The 25,631-nt window shown below is 38.7% G+C and overlaps 2 protein-coding genes across 2 annotated transcripts; both read left to right on the forward strand.

Annotated features, from left to right (window-relative positions):
- The first annotated feature begins 3,367 nt into the window (after positions 1–3,367).
- LOC136750724 (uncharacterized) lies at positions 3,368–8,954 on the forward strand. The gene is made up of 6 exons (XM_066705762.1): positions 3,368–3,459; positions 3,835–4,188; positions 5,044–5,394; positions 7,131–7,247; positions 8,146–8,204; positions 8,394–8,954. Exons 1-6 carry the CDS (start codon positions 3,417–3,419, stop codon positions 8,523–8,525), a joined length of 1,056 nt encoding a protein of 351 aa, XP_066561859.1. The 5' UTR covers positions 3,368–3,416; the 3' UTR covers positions 8,526–8,954.
- Positions 8,955–9,823: 869 nt separating this feature from the next.
- Positions 9,824–23,767, forward strand: LOC136751673 (uncharacterized). Its single transcript, XM_066707465.1, has 7 exons — positions 9,824–9,938; positions 12,026–12,406; positions 14,102–14,452; positions 21,237–21,356; positions 21,624–21,752; positions 23,356–23,414; positions 23,636–23,767. Exons 1-7 carry the CDS (start codon positions 9,824–9,826, stop codon positions 23,765–23,767), a joined length of 1,287 nt encoding a protein of 428 aa, XP_066563562.1.
- The last annotated feature ends 1,864 nt before the right edge of the window (positions 23,768–25,631 follow it).

The raw sequence follows: 25,631 nt of genomic DNA on the forward strand, positions 1-25,631 counted from the left end.
TTTTCCCTCACTGTAGTTCTATTCCTCCTATAGTGTAATTATAGTGGACATTTTTGTTACCTGCATGTATTACCTTGCACTTGTCCACATTGAATTTCATCTGCCAGGTGTCGGCCCACAACTGAATATTATCTAAGTGCCTTTGAATAGCTTGTGCTGCTGAGATTGTATCTGCTGAGCCATCTATTTTAGTATCATCTGCAAATTTGACAAGTTTGCTAACTATCCCAGAGTCCAGATCATTAATATAGATTAGAAAAAGCACAGGCCCTAGTACTGATCCCTGTGGAACTCCACTAACAACCTCACTCCAGTTAGAAGCAACTCCTCTAATCGACACCCTCTGCTTCCTATAAATCAACCAGTTCATAATCCATCTACTTACATTACCCTGAATGCCTACAGATTCCAATTTGAGGATCAGTCTTTGGTGTGGAACCTTATCAAAATCTTCTTGAAAATCTAAGTATATCATATCATATGCTTTCTCCTGATCTACAGCTGCAGTTGCATGTTCAAAAAATTATAATAAATTAGTAAGACATGATTTGCCTTGTCTAAACCCATGTTGACTATCTCCAAGAATATGGTTTTCATTAAGATGCTCCTCTATTTTCTGTCTAATCATTTTTTCCAACATTTTACAGGTGATGCAGGTGAGACTGATTGGTCTGTAATTTCCTGGCTCAGTTTTGTCCTCTTTCTTGTGGATTGGTAAGACATTTGCTGTCTTCCAGTCAGTTGGCACATCCCCTGTTCTAAGTGTCATTTGGAATATTAGAGTTAGCGGCCAATAAATAATTTCCCTCATTTCTTGAAGTACTGTTGGAAAGATCCCATCTGGCCCAGGTGATTTGTTTGTTTTTAATTCTGCTAGTCCCTTTAGTACTTCCTCCTCATTTATCCTGATCTGTCTTAGGGTTTGACTGGACTGATTGTCAACCTGTGGCATGTTATCTGTCTTTTCTTTTTTTAAAACCTCTTTGAAATACTCATTTAGAACATTTGCCACATCTTGTTCGTTTTCCAAGATACTTCCATTTTTGCCCTTTATCTGTTTCACTTCCTCCTTTATTGACCTCTTGCTGTTGTAACATTGAAAAATGCTCTTTGCATTAGCTCTAGCTCCAAGAGCTATGATTCTTTCTATTTCCCTGTTTCTTAAACCATTTTGGACAATATTTTTTGGTCCTCAATTTGCTAAGTTTTGGTATGAATTTCTCCTGAGCCTCAAGTAGTATATTCTTAAAATATACCCATCCATTTTCAACTGACTCTGTATCCAGTGTGCTCCAGTCTAACTCTTCTATGTGCCACCTCATATCTTCAAGGTTTACTAATCTAAAATTGTAGACCATTGTTTTAGACTTCGTCCTTGTTTTTTGAAAGAATGCCTCAAAGCTAACCATATTGTGATCACAATTTGCCATTGGTTCTCCAACTACTGAAAGTCCCTCTCACTCTATCTTGGTCATTTGAAAAGATCAAGTTACATTACATTATTTGTCATTTAGCAGATGCTCTTATCCAGGGCGACTTACATTTGTACCCATTTATATACAGCTGGGTATTTTACTCGAGCAATCTAAGTGAAGTACCTTGCTCAAGGGTACAACAGCACTGCCCAACCCGGGATTTGAGCTCACAACCTTCCAGAACCCAAACCACTACTCCACAGTGCTGCCAAGTCAATACATGCGCTCTCTCTGGTTGGTTCCCTGACAAATTGAGTTAGACAGCAGTAATTTACCATCTCAACCATTTCTATTTCTGCTTCTGTAGTCCCGACTGGGCTTTCCCAGTCTATGTTTGGGAAATTTAAATGCTACCCAACCCCCTCTTCGATTTTGCCTGTCCCTCCTAAACTGTGTGTATCCTTCCAACTTGTATTCATCCCCATTGTTTTCTGTAAGCCATGTTTCTGTTACTCCTACAACATCATAGTCACACGCCAGCACTGTGTCTTCTAAGTCCAACATCTTGTTCCTTATACTCCTGGCATTGAGGTACAAACACTTCAGGACTTTCCTACTAGCAGTTTCCTTTTGTTTTCTTTCCTTAGAGGAACATCTCCCATTGTCAGAACTCCCTACTCCGCTGGTTCCTAGTTTAAAAGATTCTCAATTACTCTGCACATACGCTCTCCCAATGCATTAGCTACCCTTAGTGTTACTTAGGGTTTTGCGAAAATGAATACTGTTTTGCTAATTAGGTTAAGATGGAGATTAAGTTGACCTTAGTTTCATTAAAACTGTCTTAGCAATCAAGAAAAACTGTAATTGATTTTCCATTTTCAATAATTTCCCTGTTTTGCATATTTTTTCTATTGCAAGAAATAAAATTTCAGACCCATTACAATATGCAATGAAACAATATTGTTTTAATTAAAAGGAAAGATAAATAAGTACATATTTTAAAAGGCTGGTGAGTTTACAATTTAAACCTACATTGATCCAGAGGAAATAAACTTTTTATGAAATAGGTATTGTAAAAAAATATATTATTGGATTTGTATAACCAAATTAACCAAATGATTGTATTGTATGAATCAGAGTAAATCAAATCTTAAGAGAACCACATGTTAAGAACAAAACCCTGATAAACATACAACTAACTGAAATAGGATTTCAGTAGCTGAAGTTAGCTGAAATAGATTAGGATAAAGTCTAACACATTTTTAGGCAATACATTCTTTTTTTTAATTATTCATGTGGTGTGTGTGTGCGTGTGCTGCCCTGAGATAGGCTGATGTCCCGTCCAGGGTATATCCTGACTTCACTGCCCGTGAAGTTTGGACCCTGTACTGAATAAAGACATTATTGTGAAGAATTAATGGATAAGGAATTCAAATGGTTTAAGAAAAAGGAAAGTAATCAGACTAGCCTTTCAGATTCCCATCTCTTAATCAATAAAATCCTGAAGTCATTCAGCACCAAATATACATTCAATGTTCAGTCATATCCCATAAATTCCTGTCTCAGGGTTAATAAAAAAACAAAACTACTTTATTGGAAAAACACAACAAGAATGTTATACAGTAACAGTGTATATTTGAACATACAATTACAATCGGCAGGTAATTTCTACACTACATATACGCTACAGAAGGTTTACATGGAATCACTGCAAACAGTATAAAGGTTAGTTTTATTAGGAAAAATTAACATTTCTTCTGTAGGTGTTGAGCACCATTGTTAAGTCACAGCAGGGACTGTGGGTGATTGTGGCATTTTTAACATCCACCTACACACGTCACTGTGGATTTCTGCTCATCCAATCAAGTCTCACCGTGAGATCGGCCCGCCTATCTCTGTGCTTGACAAAGTGATTGTGAAGACAGGACCCTCAGTCCTGTCCATAGCTCTCACCAGTCACAAGACCAGCTGCCGTCAGAGGAGGACAGCGGAGCCGCAGAGATGATCAGACTCTGTGTGACGCTCCTGCTTTTCTGCCAAGTGTGTAAGTACTAAACAGTTTATTTAGACACTATCAGAACACTATGTTACTATTGTTGTGGTGATTTATATTGTCCAATATGTGATGTCATGAAATGTGCCTGTTTTTTGTTTTAGTTTTATGTTTTGTTTTTTACTTTCTGATTAAATTGTATGCTATACAACTGTAAAATTTCAAACATGATTTTGTATGCCAAAGAAGCAAACGTGACACTGGTTGTGCTTTATAGTTGTTATTTTGTTAAGGATAATTTTAAAGATTTGTAGAACTTAATTCTCAACTTTCCCAATTTCACATCAGCTTTAAACAGGTTACCTCACTTCCCTGTTGTTTTCCATGTTGTTTTTAATAACTTTTACACTTCTTGTCTTGTTCCAGACTCGGTTCAGATGGAAGACGTCATCCAGCCCAGTCTGTTCGCAGCAGCGCAGCCCGGAGACTCTGTGACTCTGGAGTGCTACGTACCCTCGGACAAAGTTTCTTACATGTCTTGGTTCAAGCAGACCATTGGACAGAAGCCTCGTCCCATTGCAGTGTCTTATGCTCATGTATCAGATGCCACGTTTTTGGACGAGTTTAAAGGCAATCCCCGCTTCAAGGTGCATACAGAAGACACACAATATCACCTCACTATTTCAAGGACAGAGCCGTCAGATACAGCGACATATTACTGTGTAACCATGTACACAAACGTCGTGAACTTTGGAAGCGGGACCTTTCTCCTGGTGAAGGGTAAAGTCAAATCTATATTTCTGTAGAGCTTATGGACACTTTTACTGTGGTCAATAATATTAGAATACAAATCAAATCCTTATGTCGTATGTATAACTGAATTATTATTAACACAATTATGAAATGCATATTATAATGGATTCATATATCAGAACCTACAGCTCTGGAAAAAATTAAGAGACCACTCCAAGTTCAGAAATCAATGTTAAGTGGTCACTTAATTTTTTCCAGAGCTGTATCTATACATGTGAAGTGTGTACTCTAACCTAATCTGTGTACCACCATTTCCTTAAATAATGTAAAATAGATTTGTATTATATACAGTAGCGATTAGCAACAAATACTATAAAATCATGTACCATACATTTAAATGACACACAAGTAACATATGTAAATGTTACTTTAAATGTTACACAGAAACAAAATCTCAAAGTGATTTTAATTTTAGTTTTCTGTAAAAGTGTTCAGATTTGTGATAAACTGAAGATGTTTCTAGAACACTACAGCAAATGAGATGCTTAATTTCATACGAATATATATGAAGAGAAAAACAGTATTGAAAGCTACATTCTCTGAGACATAACTTTAACAAATATGGAAATATAAATTAACATGGAAAACATATAATCAATGTCTGCTGACATTTCGCACCGTTCAAATCAATAACACAGATCTTTTCAAAATCTTTAAAATGGAAATTAATAATAAAAAATACTCTGGTTTTAATTAATATAATCACATGCTCTGTATCTAAAATACTTTGCACTGCAAAGAACATCAAGAGTGATTAATTCAAGACAATTGTCACACATTTCCATCATCTAGTCAATACTCAGATTAGTATTACTCTCTCAGGCTCAGGGTCCGTCAGCAGGAGAGTGGAGCAGCAGCCGGCGTCTGTCCCCGTCCAGCCAGGAGACAGTGTGACTCTGCAGTGTACAATACACACTGAGACCTGTGCAGGAGAGCACAGTGTTCATTGGTTCAGGCATGGCTCAGGAGAAGCCCTTCCAGGACTCATTTACACCCATGGGAACAGGAGTGATCCGTTTGAGAGCAGCTCTGAGCCTGGGCTTCCTGCACAGGGCTGTGTGTATGAGCTCCCCAAGAGGAACCTCCGCTCCTCTGACGCTGGGACTTACTACTGTGCTGTGGCCACATGTGGGCAGATCCTGTTTGGCAACGGGACACGGCTGGAGTTTGCAGGTAACCTTTAAAAAAAATATTAATCATTAAGAGGCAGTAAATATGATTATTGTGATTATGATGATTATTAAATACAGTTGTACTAAGACATGTTTTCAAATTGTTACAATAAGCATATTATAATAAGTATATATTCTAATGTGAATGTGCACTAAATCAATTGCCCTGTAAGAAAAATCCATCTGTTTGTGGGGATGGTGCAATAGCATATATAATGTACTCAACATGAACTTGAGTAAGACCAAAATCTTGCTCAATAACATTGTTAAAACTAAGAAAATTGAAGTTAATCAAAATATACTAGAATAAGTCAGATATGTCTGTCTTGGACAGAACATTAACGGAGATAGAGATTTAATGGTACATGCAATAATGATTAAAGAAACTGGAAACCACCTATGGCTGTATGCTTGGAATAAGTAGAAAGCACAGACAAATAAATAAATAGAATTGAGAATAAAGAAAAGTATGTTGTAACAAATACAATGCTGTTTACTTCATGTAAGAAGATTGGCAGTATAACTTGGGACATTGTTACTTCACAGGGAGAGTCACTTCAGAAATATTTAGGTATGTGGATCGATGAGCATGTCAATTTTAATCATCATATTGACAATCTGGTTTTAAAGATTGGACCAAAATTAGGCTTTCTTTATAGAAATAGGAATGCCTTTACTTTTTCCAGTAGACTAAAGTCTTTGTATAAATTAGATGTACTGTATAATTCATGTGGTAGATTTGCTTTACAGTGCCCTTCTTTGACACATCATTGTCAACTTTATATTGAGCTGGGTTGGTTTTCTTTATCTAATCGTAGACTATACCACTGGTATTGTTTTGTTTATAAGGCCATCAATGGTTTGGTCCCTGCATATTTGTATAATCTGGTGGTAAAGAATAGCAACACACATAATTTACGCTCTAGTGATACTGCCAGCCTGGTTGTCCCAAGGCTGCGTACATGCAAGGGAGAACTGTCATTTGCATATCGGCTATCAAAGACTTGGAATCAATTTCCAAAAACGTTTAAGAGAGAATTTGATGGACTCTCCTTATCTGGTTTTAAAAGTATTAAACATTTTTCTATAAAATGTTGTACCATACATTCTTTAATGTGTTGTTTGTTTGTTTGTGCTCCAGGACCCCCTTGTAAATGAGGCCTAGGTCTCAATGGGTAAATCTCCTTGTGAAATAAATAAATATAGTAATAAATGTTTTTGCTTTATTTCCCCTTAAGTGCAAACATCTTCTGTAGTGCTATTTTTTGCTATATTTTATACATTTATTATTGAAACATTAAACAAAAACATTTAAAAAGGATGTCAATGATGCAAATCATTGACAAACAAACATGCATAGGTTTAGATTTTACATATATATTTCATGGATGACAGATGGGGGTTACAGGGTGCAGGACAGCAATCGACAATCGTCAATATTATAATGTGCTTTAATGTGAAAAACGATTTGATATTTTATAAACAATTTTTGGAATGGAATGGTATATTTTTTATACATTTAATGACATTTGGGCATATCTATTGGACATTGAAAACACAAAAGTAATGCAAGTAAAACATTTAAATTTAGCAATTTACAAAATATGTGCAAGAAAAATATATATTGATAAATATACTAGCCTAAACATACTCATATACTTTTAGACTAAATACTTTTATTTAGTATTAAATATGTAATATTGATTGTATTATCTGAGCTAAAATTTGTATTTTCAGAGCCCAGTCTAATGCTTCACCCAATGTTCCTGGTGCTGCTGGTGTCCAACTGTGTGTGTGTGCTGGTGATCGCTGTGCTCATGTGCACCAGGAGGAGGCAGTGTGGGCGCGGTGCAGGTCAGTCACCCACATACACACATAATACTCACGTATACATGTGTCTTTAGTGTGTTTCATAGCATTAATTTCCTCTTCACAAAACATTATTTTAATTTTACAAACAACACAACAGTTCCCTTGGGAAAATCATATCCTCTGAATTGTTAAGAATATGTATTAATTTGTATAATTACAAGGTATACATTTTATTTTGAAATACATCTATGGAAGCTTCTTACCGACACCTGAAATATTTCTACAACATAATGATTCTGTATTCATATGCACATTATAATTGCATTGTATTGATAACACACTACTACTTTATTAGGATAATAATAAGGTTAAACACTCAATGATGTCTTCAGTTCTGGGCAATGCAAATGTAGTTCTATGTAAAAGTGTGAATTATGCATGTCACCCAAGTGAAAGAGGACACCCATAAACCCTAAAATATAGGTCTGTGGCTTGCAACCTCAAGCTCTTTTAAATGTAACCAAACTCTTGCAATTGTGCACTATATGCTATATGTATAATTATATGCTATATGTGCTATATGTACAGCACTTGTTAAAGGAATCAGCCCTCTAAATCAATACATAAATACATATAAATAAAAAGAACTGTATTTAATTAACATTAAACTTCTATTCAATTTAAACGTGTTAACATGATCAATATCACTTACTTGTATGATTTTTATCTGCTTCAAACATGGTAATAAAAAACACAACCGACTGCTTTCTGCCACAGCGTAATATAACCAGCCCTCAAGCAACGAGCACTCATTGAATGGGCAACATTTCAGGAAGGAAACAGCAGCTGCTAAAAGCTGTGCTGTTCAGCTGACCAGTATGCCATGTTGTGTATCAGGAACAGCTATGGCATGGTCACTGTATCCTTCTCTACTTGTTAGGACCTGAGACTCGGCAATCCCCCCATCACCACAGCACTGCTGACTGGCCAGATGAACAGGTACAGGTTATAACTACTCAATTACTCTCTTATAAAGGATTGCTTAATTTTCCACTGACCATTTAATAACTGTATTACAGAATGATAGCAATCATTGTTACTGGTTTTATACTTGTAAACAATTCACTGGTACTTAAGTAATGAACACATGACCTCATGTTTTATAATAATTGTTGTTCTTTTTCTCAGAGTCAGGACACAGACGTGTTGAATTACGCTGCCTTGAGCTTCACTGGCAGCAGGACGAAGCCCGGGAGGAAGAGGAGGGAGATGGACAGACAGGCTGTGTACGCTGATGTCAGATGTCAACAACGGGACTGAAACAGAAATCCTTCTCAGAAATGCAAAAACTAATATTGTACAGATATAGTGTAGAGGGTGAGAATGAGCGCTGGCCACACCCCTGTAATAAGCTGTGTCTCTGAGTCTCTGTACCAGCTTCTGAGGTCCCTTCTTCTTAGTGTCCCCTCACTAACATCCCATAAACCAAAGATCTGTGATAATACAAAGACATTATGGAAACAGTTTATATTAAGATTTTTTGTTAATGATTTATAAATGCTTAATATGAAGTCAATAATAATGTTAATTATTAGAAAGATATCGCTGCTCTAGAGGCAGTTCAGAGGAAAGCAACCAGACTTATTCCAGGTCTGAAGGGAATGTCCTACTGAGAGACTGAGGAACTGAACCTTTTCACCCTGGAACAGAGGAGACTACGTGGGGACTTGATCCAAGTCTTCAAAATCATGAAGGGCATCGACCACATCAAACCAGAGGAGCTTTTCCAGATCAGCAGGGACACACGCACCCGGGGACACAAATGGAAATTGGGCTTCAAGACATTCAAGACAGAAAACAGGAGACACATCTTCACATACAGAGAGGCGTCACAATCTGAACAAACTCCCCAGCGATGCGGCTGAAGAGACAATTTGAGAACATTCAAAAACAGACTGGATATGATCCTTGGATCACTTAGTTATTAATGGACACCAAACGAGCATGATGGGGTGAATGGCCTCCTCTCGATTGGACACTTTCTTATGTTCTTATGATTGAGATGCAGATGGAGTCCTCACCTGCAGATGGATCACATTAGGTTACTGTAAAATAAATATTATCGATCAAGTCAGCATGAAGTTTTAACACCTACTCTACACCTACACCTACTAAGTTATGGAAATCATTCCAGTGTGGCATTGGCCTTTTACTTTGAATTACTGTCCTGCAAAAAAAAAAAAATTCTACCTAGTATTGATTCTTGGCTGACTCAAGCGGGTTTTTCTTCAGGATTTACCTGTACTTTGCAGCATACATTTTTCCCTCAATCCTGACAAGCTTCCCAGTCCCTGCTGATCAGAACTGTGCCCATAACAATACACTACCACCCCTATGCTTGACAGTTGGGATGGTGTTCACTGGGTGATGTGCTATGTGCTAAGACTTGTGTAAGATAAGAGCCAGAATTAATTAATTGGGATAAGTTCAATATAGTTGCTGATCAATACTAGAAATTCTTACAGTGTGCACAATATGAATAAGCACTGTACATAGTTAAACATAATTTAAACATACTTTAATGACTGACTGGCCCCACACATCCTCTATAAGCCCGGATGTTCACCCACCACAAACATCACACCTCCGGACTCTGCCCTCACTGTGACGACGGCTCCCTCCCCTTCCTGCACGACACTTTCAGTCCCATCTACTGTGTTACCTTCTGTGATGGCAATGGAAACTTTTAATTCATGACACAGTTCACTAGAGACAATTATTAACATATGTATGTGTGTGTGTATTTGTGTGTTTGTGTGAGCATTTATGTTACTGTTCATTCACACATCAAATTAAAAAGTGGGAAAATGTTTTTGCTTTATTGCTTTACAGTGTCTAATACAGTCCTCCCATTGCTTGATTTTCCATGTTCAGTCATTTCTCCTTGTTTCCTGTACATTTGCTTTAGAGAATATTAGTTTCAGGCCCACTGCAATAGGCATGACACAGTAAAGTTAAATTAAATAAGTACATTTGTTTTTCAAATGGGTGAATACCCCATAGGCACATAGGAACACGTTCAAGAGAAAACAGAAGCAGACACTTCTGCTTCTTATTAAATAATCATTAAAACAATATATCTTATAACCAAATAATACATTTGTAAAATAATTGTGATCTTTAGAAAATTAAATCAAAACATACCATTAAATCCTTTCAATTAGTACATTCAATTAGCTGTAGTCAAGTAGACAAAGTTAATATCTAACTTTTATTCACGCATTCAAATATTTAAGTATTTTTACAAGTAATTTGACGTGGAACTGCAAAGGGAAGTGTAACTGTTTAATATCTGTATGCAATCATGTATTTTGCATTAAATATGGCAAGTTATCAGACTAGCCCTGTCAATTGCATATCATAATGAATAACAGCATTGAAAATCCTAAATTGAAGTCAGTCAGCACCAAATATACAACAGCACAGGTACACAGAAACCAGTCAAGACAACAATAATTTATTCATACATGTCATGAGTGAGTCTGTGTTTATGCATAGTGCATCAATGAACATTCAGGACTGGTTTCACTAACCTAAATTAGTTCTACTCATGGATTACCCAACGTTACTTTAGGTAGAGCAGTCTGAGAGTAGTGCTAACCCTGGTCTGTGAAACCAGCCAATAACGTTCAGACAAATTTCTGTGAAGCACAGTTTGAGTGAACTGACAGGTTAAATAAGTATTAAACTTCACTGTGAAGAGTCTTTTCAGTCTCTTAAGTCTTGCCAAGAAATAGCCACAGGCTCAAACAGGGCTCAGTGCAAATCTGTGTTACTGTGTTGAATACTGGATGGATGTGGCAGTTTAATTTTCACAATACATCCAATAGAGACAATAATAACAACAACAACAATAATAATAATAACAAATATAATAATAATAACCCAATTTATACATTAAATAAAGAGTAAAAACACACAAGTATGTTTTTCATAAGAAACTATCAGAAATACATACATTTAGTAATTCCTGTATCAGCTATTAAAACATGTAATAGCAACAGTCAATATATGAACATACACTTACAATTGACAGTTATCCTGCACACTATATCTAAGCTACAGATGGTTCACATGGAATCACTGCAAACAATATAAAGGTTAGTTTTAATAGGAAACATAAATATTGAAATCCTGACATGTCCATTGTTTCTTCTGTAGGTGTTGAACACTATAGTAAAGTCACTCCAGAGACTGAGTGATAGTAGTTGTTTGAACATCCACCTACACACGTCTCTGTGGATTTCTGCTCATCCAATCAGGTCTCACCGTGAGATCGGCCCGCCTATCCCTGTGCTTGACAAAGTGATTGTGAAGACAGGACCCTCAGTCCTGTCCATAGCTCTCACGAGTCACAAGACCAGCTGCCGTCAGAGGAGGACAGTGGAGCCGCAGAGATGATCAGACTCTGTGTGACGCTCCTGCTTTTCTGCCAAGTGTGTAAGTACAAACAAAGTGCTGGTGTAAGTGGTGTCATGGAATGTGCCTGTTTTCAGTTTTAGTTTGTTTATTTATTTCTTTTCTGATAAAAACATATGCTGTAATTTTTTTAAATGTAAAACATTATTTTGTATGCAAAAAAGGCAAAATGGACACAGGTTGTGCTTTACTGTTCTTTTTAATTATACTTTTAAGGATAATTTAAAGTAATTTCAGGAATTAATTCTCAACTTTCACATCAGCTTTAAACAGGTGACCTCACTTCCCTGTTGTTTTCCATGTTGTTTTTAATTACTTTTACACTTTTTGTCTCATTCTAGACTCGGTTCAGACTGAAGACGTTGTCCAGCCCAGTCTGTTTGCAGCAGCGCAGCCCGGAGACTCTGTGACTCTGGAGTGCTACATTAACTCAGAAACATTTTCTTATGTGTCTTGGTTCAAGCAGAGCATTGGACAGAGACCTCATCCCATTGCAGTAATTTATGCTCGTCTATCGGATGCTATGTTTTTGGACGAGTTTAAAGACAATCCCCGCTTCAAGGTGTATAAAGAAGACACACACTTTAACCTCACTATTTCAAGGACAGAGACGTCAGATACAGCGACATATTACTGTGGAAAATCTTACATAAATGTTGTGCACTTTGGAAGTGGAACCTTTCTCCTGGTGACGGGTAAAGTCACATTTATATTTCTGTTGAGTCTATGGACCTGTTACTGTGGTCAATACAAGTTAAATGGAGTTTCAATCAAAATGTTATCACGGTTATCGCTAATTTCACAATATATTAATATATCAGAACCATACTATCAGACCTGTTCTAACGTGGAACAAAGAGCAATTTATATAGGGTATAAATGCAAAGTGTGTACTCTAACCACATGGTTTCTTAAAATATGTTATAACTGGTATTAAATTAAATATAGTAGGTCCACTGCAATTAGCAACAGATAATATACAATCTTCTAAATTGAAATGGTAGACAAGTAACATCTGTAAATGTTAACTTCAGTTACACAGCAACAAAGTCTCCTAGAAAGTGATTTTAATTTAACTTATTTGGTAATAAAAAATAGAATTGTGATCAACTAAAGGATAAGTTTCTAAAAACACTACCACACATTAGATGCTTCAATTAATATCAATATATATGCAAGAGAAAAAATAAACTTAAAGCAACATTCTCTGAGACATCACTTTTACAAAAATGGAAATATAAATTAACATGGAAGTTGTTTTTCTCAATTGCTGCTGACATTTATAACACAGATGTTGCCAACGTATTTCGAGTGATATTTGTATTTGGACACAAATGTTTTTTCATGATTGTATTTTCTTAAAACTCTGATTTTAATATGATCACATGCTCTGTATCTAAAAACACATACACCGATCAGCCATAACATTATGACCACTGACAGGTGAAGTGAATAACACTGATAATCTCATTATCATGGCACCTGTGGGTGGGTGGGATATATTAGGCAGCAAGTGAACATTTTGTCCTCAAAGTTGATTTGTTAAAAGCAGGACAAATGGGCAAGCGTAAGGATCTGAGCGACTTTGACAAGGGCCAAATTGTGATGGCTAGACGACTGGGTCAGAGCATCTCCAAAACTGCAGCTCTTGTGGGGTGTTCCCGGTCTGCAGTGATCAGTACCTATCAAAAGTGGTCCAAGGAAGGAAAAGCAGTGAACCGGCGACAGGGTCATGGGCAGCCAAGGCTCATTGATGCACGTGGGGAGCGAAGGCTGTCCCGTGTGGTCCGATCCAACAGACGAGCTACTGTAGCTAAAATTGCTGAAAAGGTTAATGCTGGTTCTGATAGCAAGGTGTCAGAACACACAGTGCATCGCAGTTTGTTGCGTATGGGGCTGCGTAGCCGTAGACCAGTCAGGGTGCCCATGCTGACCCCTGTCCACTGCCGAAAGCGCCTACAATGGGCACGTGAGTATCAGAACTGGACCACGGAGCAATGGAAGAAGGTGGCCTGGTCTGATGAATCACAAGTTCAAGGTGTTGACTTGGCCTCCAAATTCCCCAGATCTCTATCCAATCGAGCATCTGTGGGATGTGCTGGACGAACAAGTCCGATCCATGGAGGCCCCACCTCGCAACTTACAGCACTTAAAGGATCTGCTGCTAACGTCTTGGTACCAGATACCACAGCACACCTTCAGAGGTCTAGTGGAATCCATGCCTCGACGGGTCAGGGCTGTTTTGGCAGGTGGTCAAAATGTTATGGCTGATCGGTGAATATTCTTATCATTGTGTGTGTGCATATTTATATATTAATTTTTGCACTACAAGAACAACACAGTATGATTTATTCAAGACAACTGTCACTCACATTTCCACCATCTAGTCAATGTTCAGATTATTATTAATCTCTCAGGCTCCGAGTCCACCAGCAGGAGAGTGGAGCAGCAGCCGGCGTCTGTCCCTGTCCAGCCAGGAGACAGTGTGACTCTGCAGTGTACAATACACACTGAGACCTGTGCAGGAGAGCACAGTGTTCATTGGTTCAGGCATGGCTCAGGAGAAGCCCTTCCAGGACTCATTTACACCCATGGGAACAGGAGTGATCCGTGTGAGAGTAGCTCTGAGCCTGGGCTTCCTGCACAGGGCTGTGTCTATGAGCTCCCCAAGAGGAACCTCCGCTCCTCTGACGCTGGGACTTACTACTGTGCTGTGGCCACATGTGGGCAGATCCTGTTTGGCAATGGGACACGGCTGGACATTGCAGGTAAGCTATTTAAAAATTATGAATCTACATTTTTGATAACAATAATGCACATTGATATAGAGACAGTAAATACAATGATGATAAACTAGGGACCAGGGGGGAGGGAGCTCTGACAATGGGGAGATGTTCCACTAAGGAAGGAAAACAAAGGGAAACTGCTAGTAGGAAAGTCCTGAAGTGTTTGTACCTCAATGCCAGAAGTATAAGGAACAACATGTTAGACTTGGAAGCCACAGTGCTGGTGTGTGACTGTGATGTTGTAGGAGTGACCTGGCTTACAGAAAATGATGGGGATGAATACAAGTTGAAAGGATACACACAGTTTAGGAGGGACAGGCAAAATCAAAGAGGGGGTGGGGTAGCATTTATGTCAGAAAGGACATTAAAGCAGGAGAACTCAAATTAGATCCCAGTAACGAAACAGAATCTTTGTGTGTCAAACTTTTGAACAAGAGATCCGGAGGATTAGTGGTAGGAGTGTGTTACAGACCACCAAACTGATGCTCAGATATTCAGCAAGAAATTACTACAACAGCAAGAGGTCAATAAAGGTGGAAGTGAAACAGTTAAAGGGCAAAAATTGAAGTGTCTTGGTTAACGAACAACATGTGGCAAATGTTCTAAATTAGTATTTCACAGAGGTTTTTACAAAAGAAAAAACAGATAACATGCCACAGGTTAACAATCAGTCCAGTCAAACCCTAAGAGAGATCAGGATCAATGAGGAGGAGGTACTAAAGGGACTAGCAGAATTAAAAACAATCAAATCACCTGGGCTAGATGGGATATTTCCAACAGTACTTAAAGAAATTAGGGAAATTATTTATAGGCTGCTAACTCAAATATTCCAAATGACACTTAGAACAGGGGATGTGCCAACTGACTGGAAGACAGCAAATGTCATACCAATCCACAAGAAAGGGGACAAAACTGAGCCAGGAAATTACAGACCAATCAGTCTCACCTGCATCACCTGTAAAATGTTGGAAAAAATGATTAGACAGAAAATAGAGGAGTATCTTAATGAAAACCATATTCTTGGAGATAGTCAACATGGGTTTAGACGAGGCATTTTTTTAACATGCAACTGCAGCTGTAGATCACGTGAAAGCATATGATATGATATACTTAGATTTCCAAAATGCTATTGATAAGGTTCCACACCAAAGACTGATCCTCAGATTGGAAGCTGTAGGCATTCAGGGTAATGTAAGTAGATGGATTATGAACTGGTTGATGTATAGGAAACAGAGGGTGTCGATTAGAGGAGTTGCTTCTAACTGGAGTGAGGTTGTTAGTGGAGTTCCACAGGGATCAGTACTAGGGCCTGTGCTTTTTCTAATCTATTGTAGCGTTATGTTGGCTGTATTTGGATAAGAGCATTTGGGCTCTGAGCTGAAGCACTGATCTAAAGAAGACCTCTCCCCCCCCAAAGTTATCAGATTTCCTTAGCTCATCAGCTTGGAACTGGTTTGCATCAAAGTGACAGTTTTGGGGAGGATGGCACCGAGAATGGGCCGAATGGTTTAGAGTCCTTCTGTGAAATGTCTGGAGAAAGGGGCCTGTAGGTGATAAAAACTCTTTGAAGTGGATGAGAGCCGAAATCCCGACATAGAGCTATGAACCCAGGCCAACCGGCATTTCCAAAAGATGGCATGGATTGACATCAGTCATAAATCAAGCCCCCCTCCAATAGGACACTGGGGGCTGAAACCGAAATCCAATCTCAAGAACTCAGGAACCAATCACCTATTGATCTGACAGATTATAAGGAACAGCGGACGGACTTTCTCTCTCTCTCTCTCACCTGAACCAGTAACTCGCTGCCACAGCTCAACCTGTAGCTCTGTTGCCAGAACCGGAACCAGAAACCAACCAAGTCTTTTCCAGCAACAGAAGAGTTAAACTGGGAGAAGGAGATTGAGCCGTACGAAGAATTCTTTTAAAGGACTTTATTAAATAAAGAACTTTACAGACTGCGCTCCCCGCCTGTGCCCACCTGATCAGTGGAGTTTTACAGCTGGACAATTGACTGTCGACTGTATACGAAAGTGTCAGTCATTTAAATAGCTATTTGAGTCTTAAGAAACTTGACCCTTGGAACGAACAGGGCCCTGCTTTCTTCAAAGACTTTGTCTTTAAATAAGTACGGTGAGAGATCCTGCTTGCCAAGAAGATTTTGTGCACAACCTTGGAGCCTTCAAACCAGTGGAAAATCTGTTTGGAAACGACTCTACTTTCGCAAAACCCCAACTTCCAGGTGCATCGACTGAGTGGAAGTTCTTGGACAAAGCCGAACCGGACTGCCTTTGTTCCAAACCACACGGACCTCGTGCCGTGTGCTGTTATCTGAGCCCGAAGCCAGAGAGGCCTCTCTGCGACGAAGTTCAGATAAGTTTAACAGTTTGGAGTTCATGATTCATGACATTTGAGAAATCAATTAGAAATGTTAATCTGTGATTCATAACTCTAGAATGTGTAATATCATTTAGTTTTCTTAAATATAAATGTGTGTTGCATTAAAATGTTTTTATTTGATAATTGTAGAAATAAAATCTGTCAACGCCGAGAAATATCTTCTCATTCCTGTTTAACTGTTTAGTCTTAAATTGACACAAGTTAATATACATTAGATTATTGGTGGCCCTGCCTATCCTGAGAGATTCTATATATATGAGAGACTCACCTTCGTCTTACTAACCGGTATTGTAGTCAATGTGTGTATAACCTTTTTTTGTTTAACGATTTGTGTTATCATATGCGATCCCATGGTCTTTGATTTGGTCACGGAAGTGATTTGTATTTGATTTGTTGATCTAGAGTTGAATTTTAATTAGTTTTTCCCTTTTGTATAATTAGTGTAGTGCTACATTTAGTCTTTGTTTTGAATAAATTTGACAATTTATATCTTTGGAATTGGTGTCTGCGTCCAATTATTACAGAAATTGAGTTCTACAAGATTCCAGGATTCGTGATAAGGTGATACTATAAATTCACTTCTTTAATTGAAATTTATAAGTGTACCTTACGCTACACTATATTAATGATCTGGACTCTGGGATAGTTAGCAAACTTGTCAAATTTGCAGATGATACTAAAATAGGTGGCTCAGCACAGGCTATTCAAAGGGACTTAGATAATATTAAGTTGTGGGCCGACACCTGGCAGATTAAATTCAATGTGGACAAGTGCAAGGTAATACATGCAGGTAACAAAAATGTCCACTATAATTACACTGTGGGAGGAATAGAACTAGATGAAGTAACGCATGAGAAAGACATAGGAGTCTATGTGGACTCCTTACTTTCTCCATCCAAACAATGTGGGGAAGCAATAAAAAAGGCAAACACAATGCTAGGGTATTTTGTCTAAAGTGTAGAATTTAAAACAAGGGCAGTGATCTCTGGATACTGTGGACAGTTCTCGGCTCCACACTTCAAGAAAGATATCGCTGCTCTAGAGGCAGTTCAGAGGAGAGCAACCAGACTCATTCCAGTCTGAAGGGAATGTCCTACTGAGAGACTGAGGGACCTGAACCTTTTCACCCTGGATCAGAGGAGACTACGTGGGGACTTGATCCAAGTCTTCAAAATCACGAAAGGCATCGACCACATCAAACCAGAGGAGCTTTTCCAGATCAGCAGGGACACACGCACTCAAGACAGAAAACAGGAGACACTACTTCACACAGAGGCATCACAATCTGAACAAACTCCCCAGCGATGTGGCTGAAGAGACAATTTGAGAACATTCAAAAACAGACTGGATAGGATCCTTGGATCACTTAGTTATTAATGGACACCAAACGAGCACGATGAGCTGAATGGCCTCCTCTCGATTGGATACTGTCTTATGTTCTCATGTTATGTTCTCATGATGATGTCTATTACAATTTCTACTAATAATGATACTTCAACAACTAATAATAACAATACATGTTTAGTATTTATGTATGTATTTATTAGTAGACGCTCTTACCCAGGGTGATTTTCAAAGTGTTACTAAGTACTAAAAAGAAAATAAGTGCAATCCTTTTACTGCTGGTTGGGGGCTCAATTTTCTTACAGAGAAGTTACAATTTATTTTAAAATAATTTTCTTTCATGTAAAATCCTCAATATATATGTATTTATTTTTTAAATGTAGCTATGAAACAGTATATTTTAGGCGTGTTTAAAGACTTATTTAAACATAGGGCATATTTATTTTTAAATTTAAAATGGCAATATATATGTCCTATGCATAAATGTATTAATAAAGTGGTCCTTAGTATAGTAACCTAACATAGTTATATGCTTTAGAAATATTTAATATTAAATATATAATATTGATTGCATTATCTGAGCTATAATATGTATTTCCAGAGCCCAGTCTAATGCTTCACCCAATGTTCCTGGTGCTGCTGTTGTCCAACTGTGTGTGTGTGCTGGTGATCGCTGTGCTCGTGTGCACCAGGAGGAGGCATTGTGGGCGCGGTGCAGGTCAGTCACCCACATACACACATAATACTCACATATACACATATGTCTTCAATGTATTATACAGCATGCAGTTCCTCCTCATAAAACCTTATTTTAAATATTCAAACATCACATGTGTTGTACTTATTTATTTGTATATTTACAATATAAACATTTTATTTTGAAAATCATTCACAGAAGATTCTTTCGAAACCTGACATTTTATATTTACAGTATACAACATACGATCTGGCATTCATACACACATTATAAATTCTTATTGATAAAACACTACTGTATTGTTAGGCAATTACAATAAAAAGGCATATGTCAAAGTGTGAATTATGGCACAAAGTGAAAGAGGTCACCCATAAACCCTAAAATACAGTTAAGGGGCTCAAAAGTAATTGGACAATTGGCTGCTCAGCTGTCTCAGCTGTTCCATGGCCAGGTGTGTGTTATTCCCTCATTAGTTTAATTACAGGTAAACAGATAAAAGGTCTAGATTTGACTGAAGTGTGGCATTTGCATTTGGAATCTGCTGCTGTTAACCCTCAATATGAAATCCAAAGAGCTGCCACTGCGAGTGAAGCATGCCATCATTAGGCTGAGAAATCAAAACAAACCAATCAGAGAGAGAGCAAAAACATTAGGCGTGACCAATTCAACTATTTGGTACATTCTTAAAAAGAAAGAATGCACTGGTGAGCTCAGGAACACCAAAAAGCCTGGAAGACCACGGAAAACAACTATGGTGGATGACAGAATTCTTTCCCTGGTGAAGAAAAACCCCTTCACAACAGTTGGCCAGATCAAGAACACCCTCCAGGAGGTAGGCGTATCTGTGTGAAAGCGCTTCACAGTGCAGATGGACAATGACCTGACACATACTGTGAAAGCAACCCAAGACTTTTTTAAGGTGAAGAAGTGGAATGTTCTGCAATGGCCAAGTCAATCACCTGACCTGAATCCAATTGAGCAGCATTTCACTTGCTGAAGGCAGAACTGAAGGCAAAACACCCTCAGAACAAGCAGGAACTAAAGACAGCTGCAGTGCAGGCCTGGCAGAGCATCACCAGGGAAGAAACCCAGCATCTGGTGATGTCTGTGGATTCAGACTTCATGCAGTCATTGACTGCAAAGGATTTGCCACCAATTTAATTAATGATTATGTTAGTTTGTCCAAATACTTTTGAACCCCTAAAATTGGGGGGACCACATATAAAAATGGGTGTAATTCCTACATTGTTCACCCAATTTGGATGTAACTACCCTCAAATTATAAATAAAAGTCTACACTTTAAGCACATCTTGATTGTTTCCTTTCAAATCCATTGCGGTGGCATGCAAAGCCAAAAAAATGTCAATTTTGTCACTGTCCAAATATTTATGGACCTGACTGTATATATCAGTGCCTTGCAACCTGAAGCAGTTATTGCCAGCTATTTTCAATATATGAAAACTCTTGCAGGGCTATATGAAATCTGAAGTGTTTGTATAATAAGAGTTTTTGAAAAATGCACATCATGGGAACGCACCTTTCAGCCACCGTACTTTTAAAACACTAAAAGAATCTCTGCCTCTCATGCCTCTCGTGCCGCTCGTGCCTCTCACTACTGCAGCTCCAGTGTCACTTGAGTGAAAACAACAACCAATAAGAGTTATAATGGTGGGTCTCAGAAGGACAAGAATCAACATTTTCACAGTGTACAGTAATACAATGTATCTTTGCGTATCAAGTAAAGAAAGGACACACAGCATAGCAGCTGTCACGGCTACCATCTAGCACTTCCACTTTCCACCACCATCACCCTGCCTTATCAGTCACTTCTCCCAGCTCCCTTCAATCAACATTCCTGGAACGCTTGTGCACTCCTGTGATAACCCCCTGCTCCCATTCGCCCTGCACCTCTCATCTTGTTCCTCTGCTCCACATTTAAACCCTTCACTCACAGTTACTGCAAAGTTTTGTCAGTACTATACTACATCTCCAAGCAGTCTACCCGTGCCTTGATTATTGCCTTGTTCCCTCGATTCCTTGCCTGACCTCCCGACCACGACTTTGGACTTTCCTCTTGACTTTGTTTGCCTGATCGCCTGACCCTTGCCTGTGAACACTGAAATACCTGAGGTCTTGTCAAATTTAAATACAATAAATGACATATCAGCTCTGCATAAATATTCATTTTTTTCTGAATATGTATATATATTTATTTGAATGGAATATGTAAAATGTTGTATAGTTCTGTCTGTCTGTCTCTCTACCCCTGCACACCCACTTTTCTGGTTCCACGTGTGAAACAACTCTTCCCTCCCCCTGCACAGCGACTTTTCTCTTTGTCTGGTTCCACGTGCAAAACACGTCGAACCACTCTCTCCCCCACAGTCCTTTGCGCATCCCAGAATACTTTGGGGAGGAAACGTTGACATCACCCCCAGTGCTTGGTAACCCTACACTCCAAAGGGGGAAGAGGAAGTAGAGAAGCAGAGGGCTGAGCCAATCCACATGCACATCCAGGACACTGCCCTCTGCTGATTGGACATTATTCACCTTTTGTTTACTACTGTATAAAATGTAAAACCCGGAAGAGATCAGTAAGAAAGCAGTCTGAACACGAGTTCGCTCTGTTCTTCTTCCGGGCTGGCCTGATTAAAATACTTCTTTTCCATTTGCAACACAACTCCTGCGCTGCCGTTTTTCGTCAATTTAAGAGGGTTTCTTCAACCACAACCACGTCTTTGCCTTGCCCTTGATGGCCTTGTTCTGCCGGCACCCGACCCACGCCTGTCTGACCACCTCTACCACGCACGCAATTGGGTCCCCTGTTCCCATGCCCCGCGGTACGTTACAGCAGCATTTAGCTAAATAACTTCTATTAAATAATATGTCATTATATTCGTATTTAGGCCTACATATTTTAAAGTAAAAAAACAACATGACACTCACAAGCAGAATTTGCTGCTATCGGTCTGTTGAAAGAGATTGTTGTGATTTAAAATATGTATTATTATTACTTACTATTATTACAATGTATTCAAGGTGACATACAAAATTAAGGAAAAATTTAACTCAAGTTATGCAAAATAATTAGTTAGAAATACAAACTGTCAAAAAAAGTACTTTATCGATATTCAGATTATGAACTGCGTTGCTTGTGCGTGGCTTCTTCTCGGCAGCTACTGGTAAAGAGGTCGAAGAGCGCACCAGTGCACAATCCGACCCGCTCTGTCTGCCCATGCTCTTTCTTTTTCTTGTTCATTTGTATAGGAATAAAATAAAATATTAATAAAAATGGGTGCTTGAACGTCGAAAACAAAGTACACAAAAACGTATAAAACGCATTCTCTTACCCCTCTTACATGATCCATATCATTTACTTTTTATCTGCTTTAATGATACAAAATAAAACACACCCGGTGGTACTGCTTTCTGCCACAGTGCAATATAAACGTCTCTCAAGGAACGAGCTCCCAGTCGAATTGGCAAACTTTCAGGAAGGAAACAGCAGCTGCTGGAAGCTGTGTTCATCTGAACAGTCTGCCATATTATTATTATTATTATTATTATTATTATTATTTTTATTTCTTGGCAGATGCCCTTATCCAGGGCGACTTGCAACATAAGTGCAAAACAAAGTCCAGAAATACAGTTAAGTAAAAGGCATCAATCATTACAACTTCAATTTAACTAAAACATACTAATTCAAAATACATTTTACACATTCCAATTTACAATTTACAAAAGTACAGTAAGTGAGGTCTTACATCCTGGATAGTAAAAGCTAAGTGCTGTCAAGATGTAGGATCACAGTCAAGGGCTACGGGAAAGGGAGCAAGGAGGAAAACAATCAAGAACGCGAGAAGCATAATAAGAACTGTGAAGTGCTATCTAGCAGGGATAAAAGGACTAATATTACAAGTACAGTCTGAAAAGATGTGTCTTGAGTAAATGCCAGAATGAGGTCAAAAACTCTGTTTTGACTTCGGTGGGCAGGTCGTTCCACCATTTAGGGGCCAGGGATGAGAACGAGCGGCTCTGGAGGAAGGAGAGTGGAGAGGAGGTAGAGTTAGTCTTCTGGCACTGGAGGAGTGCAGTGGTCTGGAGGGGATGTATGGGGAGACGAGTGACTGAAGGTAGCTTGGTGCAGTGTGGTCGAGACAGCAGTAGGTGAGGGTCAGTGTCTTGAACTGAATGCGTGCCGGTATCAGGATCCAGTGGAGGGAGCAGAGCAGTGGAGTAGCGTGTGCGAATTGGGGCAGAGAGAATACCAAACGAGCCAACAACAAACCACATAAACAATCAATGTAACTTAAATAAACTAGGAAACGCAAGAGAAAAAGCGATACTTAGCTGCGGCGACTTCAGTGACTTCTCAGCTGGCTTACCATATTGTGTATCAGGAACAGCTACGGCATGGTCACTGTATCCTTCTCTACTTGTTAGGACCTGAGACTCGGCAATCCCCCCATCACCACAGCACTGCTGACTGGACAGATAAACAGGTACATGTTATAACTACTCAATTACTCTGTTATAAAGGAATGCTTAATTTTCCTCTAGCATTGTAATACCTGCATTATAGAATTATTGGAATCATTGTTACTGGTTTTATAATGTTGTTAAATATTTGTTATTCGGGTTTTTTTTAATACAGTTTATACTGGTACTTAACTAATGAATATGTGACCTCATGTTTTATAACAATTGTTGTTCTCTTTCTCAGAGTCGGGACACAGACATGTTGAATTATGCTGCCTTGAGCTTCACTGGCAGCAGGACGAAGCCCGAGAGGAAGAGGAGGGAGATGAACAGACAGGTTGTGTATGCTGATGTCAGATGTCAACAACGGGACTGAATTATTTTTGTTTTACCCTATTATTTCATATATTACATATTTAATAAACATGAATAAGCGTAACCTCAATATAAAGTGTTACAGTAATGTCATGAACAAATATAACATTTGAATGTCTTTAGGAAACCTATGTAATTATTATTAAATATCAACAATCTGACTCAAGACAATATCAAGATTTGCTCAGTGAAATCAAGGAGATACAACCTCTCCAAAAGTTAAACAAAGCTTATTTTAACAACTTTTAACATCGTTATATTTGACAACACACCAGAAGACCTGCAGCTTCAAATTCGAGAACTCTCTGATGCAAGCAAGAAAACTGGACAGAAAATGTACTTAAATACAAACAAACAGCAATAGCTTTGCTACATTGAAGTAGAACAATTAAATAAAAAGTTATATTTACCTTGAACAATAACTCAATGTTGTGTCTGTACAATGGAATGCATTTGGAAGAAACAACACGCTGTTGAAAATAAATCTATCCATATGTCATTCAGTGCAGAATATTCGACTTGCATGAATATAGTATTATTTATATTCTATTGAAAGACAAAATAGGGCATCAATGGTAGAATATGGATGGAAAACAGGGACATCCAGAGGGGAGGGGGGAGGGTATAGGTGCTGTTAATAGCCACTGCTGATTCGTCCGCCCTCTGCCCGTAATTTCAACCACAGCCCCACACTATAGTCTGCCACCTGCCACCCCGTTGTTTTGAGTATCTGCACGTCCCTGTTATTGTGTGGTCTTGGCTGTTGAAATAAATATAAACACATATAGTCTACATAAAGGCAACTTTACACAACACACTTAAAATATAGCCTATCCATTTGTCCCCTCGATAGGATCACATAAAATGTGAGAGACGGAGGCTTTAACACATAAACTGAGACCAGAAAGGCTAAAGCAATATGGGCTTGTGATGGCGCAGAGCCGGAAGGCTAAAGCATGCCATGAAGCTAGAACCTAGAAGCCTAGAAGCTGCGAGATGTCAGGTTTAAACAAGGGCATATCGGCTTCTGGAGGGGCGGAGTAGGTGGGCTGAAGCATGCCGTGTGCGGCGCCTGGGTGCTGAGAGAAGTCAGGCTGAAGCAAGTGAATGCCAGCTTCTGGGGAGCCAGGAAAGTGTAGGTTAAAGCAGAGTTTGTATGCCATCTGGGACTAGCAGGGACCTGCGGTAGTTGTTCCATACACTACAATGGGAGCTATATTATGAAGGCTCAATGAATGTGCCTTTGTTTCCGGGAGCTACAGGGGCGGCCTCCACTCGCCTTGATTGCATACAATTTTCTTCTACTAGCCGCTTCAATGCATGTAGAATCACAAGGATCGGGTGCACACTAGGCAGTTTGTTTCCAGCAATATCAGTACCATTTATATGTAGAATATAAGCTAGTGGTGATACATGTATCACCATAACTATCAGCCCATATCAATCCACTGCTGAATGAAGGCTGCACAAGATGTTTCACTTGCTTTGAGCTACAGCTTCTCTTTTCCATGTCACACCTGTAAAGTGTATGATTCCCATCTTCTAGGTATTGTTTCATCTCTTGGGATCCATTCATATTATATTGTATATATATATATATATATGTACACATACACATACACATACATTCTTATGCCATTTTTCTTTCTTTTCATTCTTCTCATTGCAATAATCGGCATTATGCCAAGTTACATTTTCTTGTAAAGAATCATACTTATTTACAAGCTAATCACATGCACTTCATGATTACAGCCAATAATTTTAAAGTCATGAATTATTCATGTTATTTCCTAATGAACACTGCATGAGCAGACCATTATAGTAAAGTCATACACTATGCATGGTCTTTCCTAATGAACAGTACA

Source organism: Amia ocellicauda, chromosome 6, assembly GCF_036373705.1.
Source record: "Amia ocellicauda isolate fAmiCal2 chromosome 6, fAmiCal2.hap1, whole genome shotgun sequence".
Lineage (NCBI taxonomy): Eukaryota > Metazoa > Chordata > Actinopteri > Amiiformes > Amiidae > Amia > Amia ocellicauda.

What these genes read in the sequence shown, in the direction of transcription:
- LOC136750724 (XM_066705762.1), top strand. Translation starts at nt 3,417, where the DNA reads ATGATCAGACTCTGTGTGACGCTCCTGCTTTTCTGCCAAGTGT. An exon ending in GACCTTTCTCCTGGTGAAGG is followed by an intron (nt 4,189 to 5,043) that starts GTAAAGTCAAAT and finishes TTACTCTCTCAG; the next exon opens with GCTCAGGGTCCGTCAGCAGG. An exon ending in GACACGGCTGGAGTTTGCAG is followed by an intron (nt 5,395 to 7,130) that starts GTAACCTTTAAA and finishes TTGTATTTTCAG; the next exon opens with AGCCCAGTCTAATGCTTCAC.
- LOC136751673 (XM_066707465.1), top strand. Translation starts at nt 9,824, where the DNA reads ATGTTCACCCACCACAAACATCACACCTCCGGACTCTGCCCTCACTGT. An exon ending in CACATTTATATTTCTGTTGA is followed by an intron (nt 12,407 to 14,101) that starts GTCTATGGACCT and finishes TTAATCTCTCAG; the next exon opens with GCTCCGAGTCCACCAGCAGG. An exon ending in GACACGGCTGGACATTGCAG is followed by an intron (nt 14,453 to 21,236) that starts GTAAGCTATTTA and finishes CCCCCTGCACAG; the next exon opens with CGACTTTTCTCTTTGTCTGG.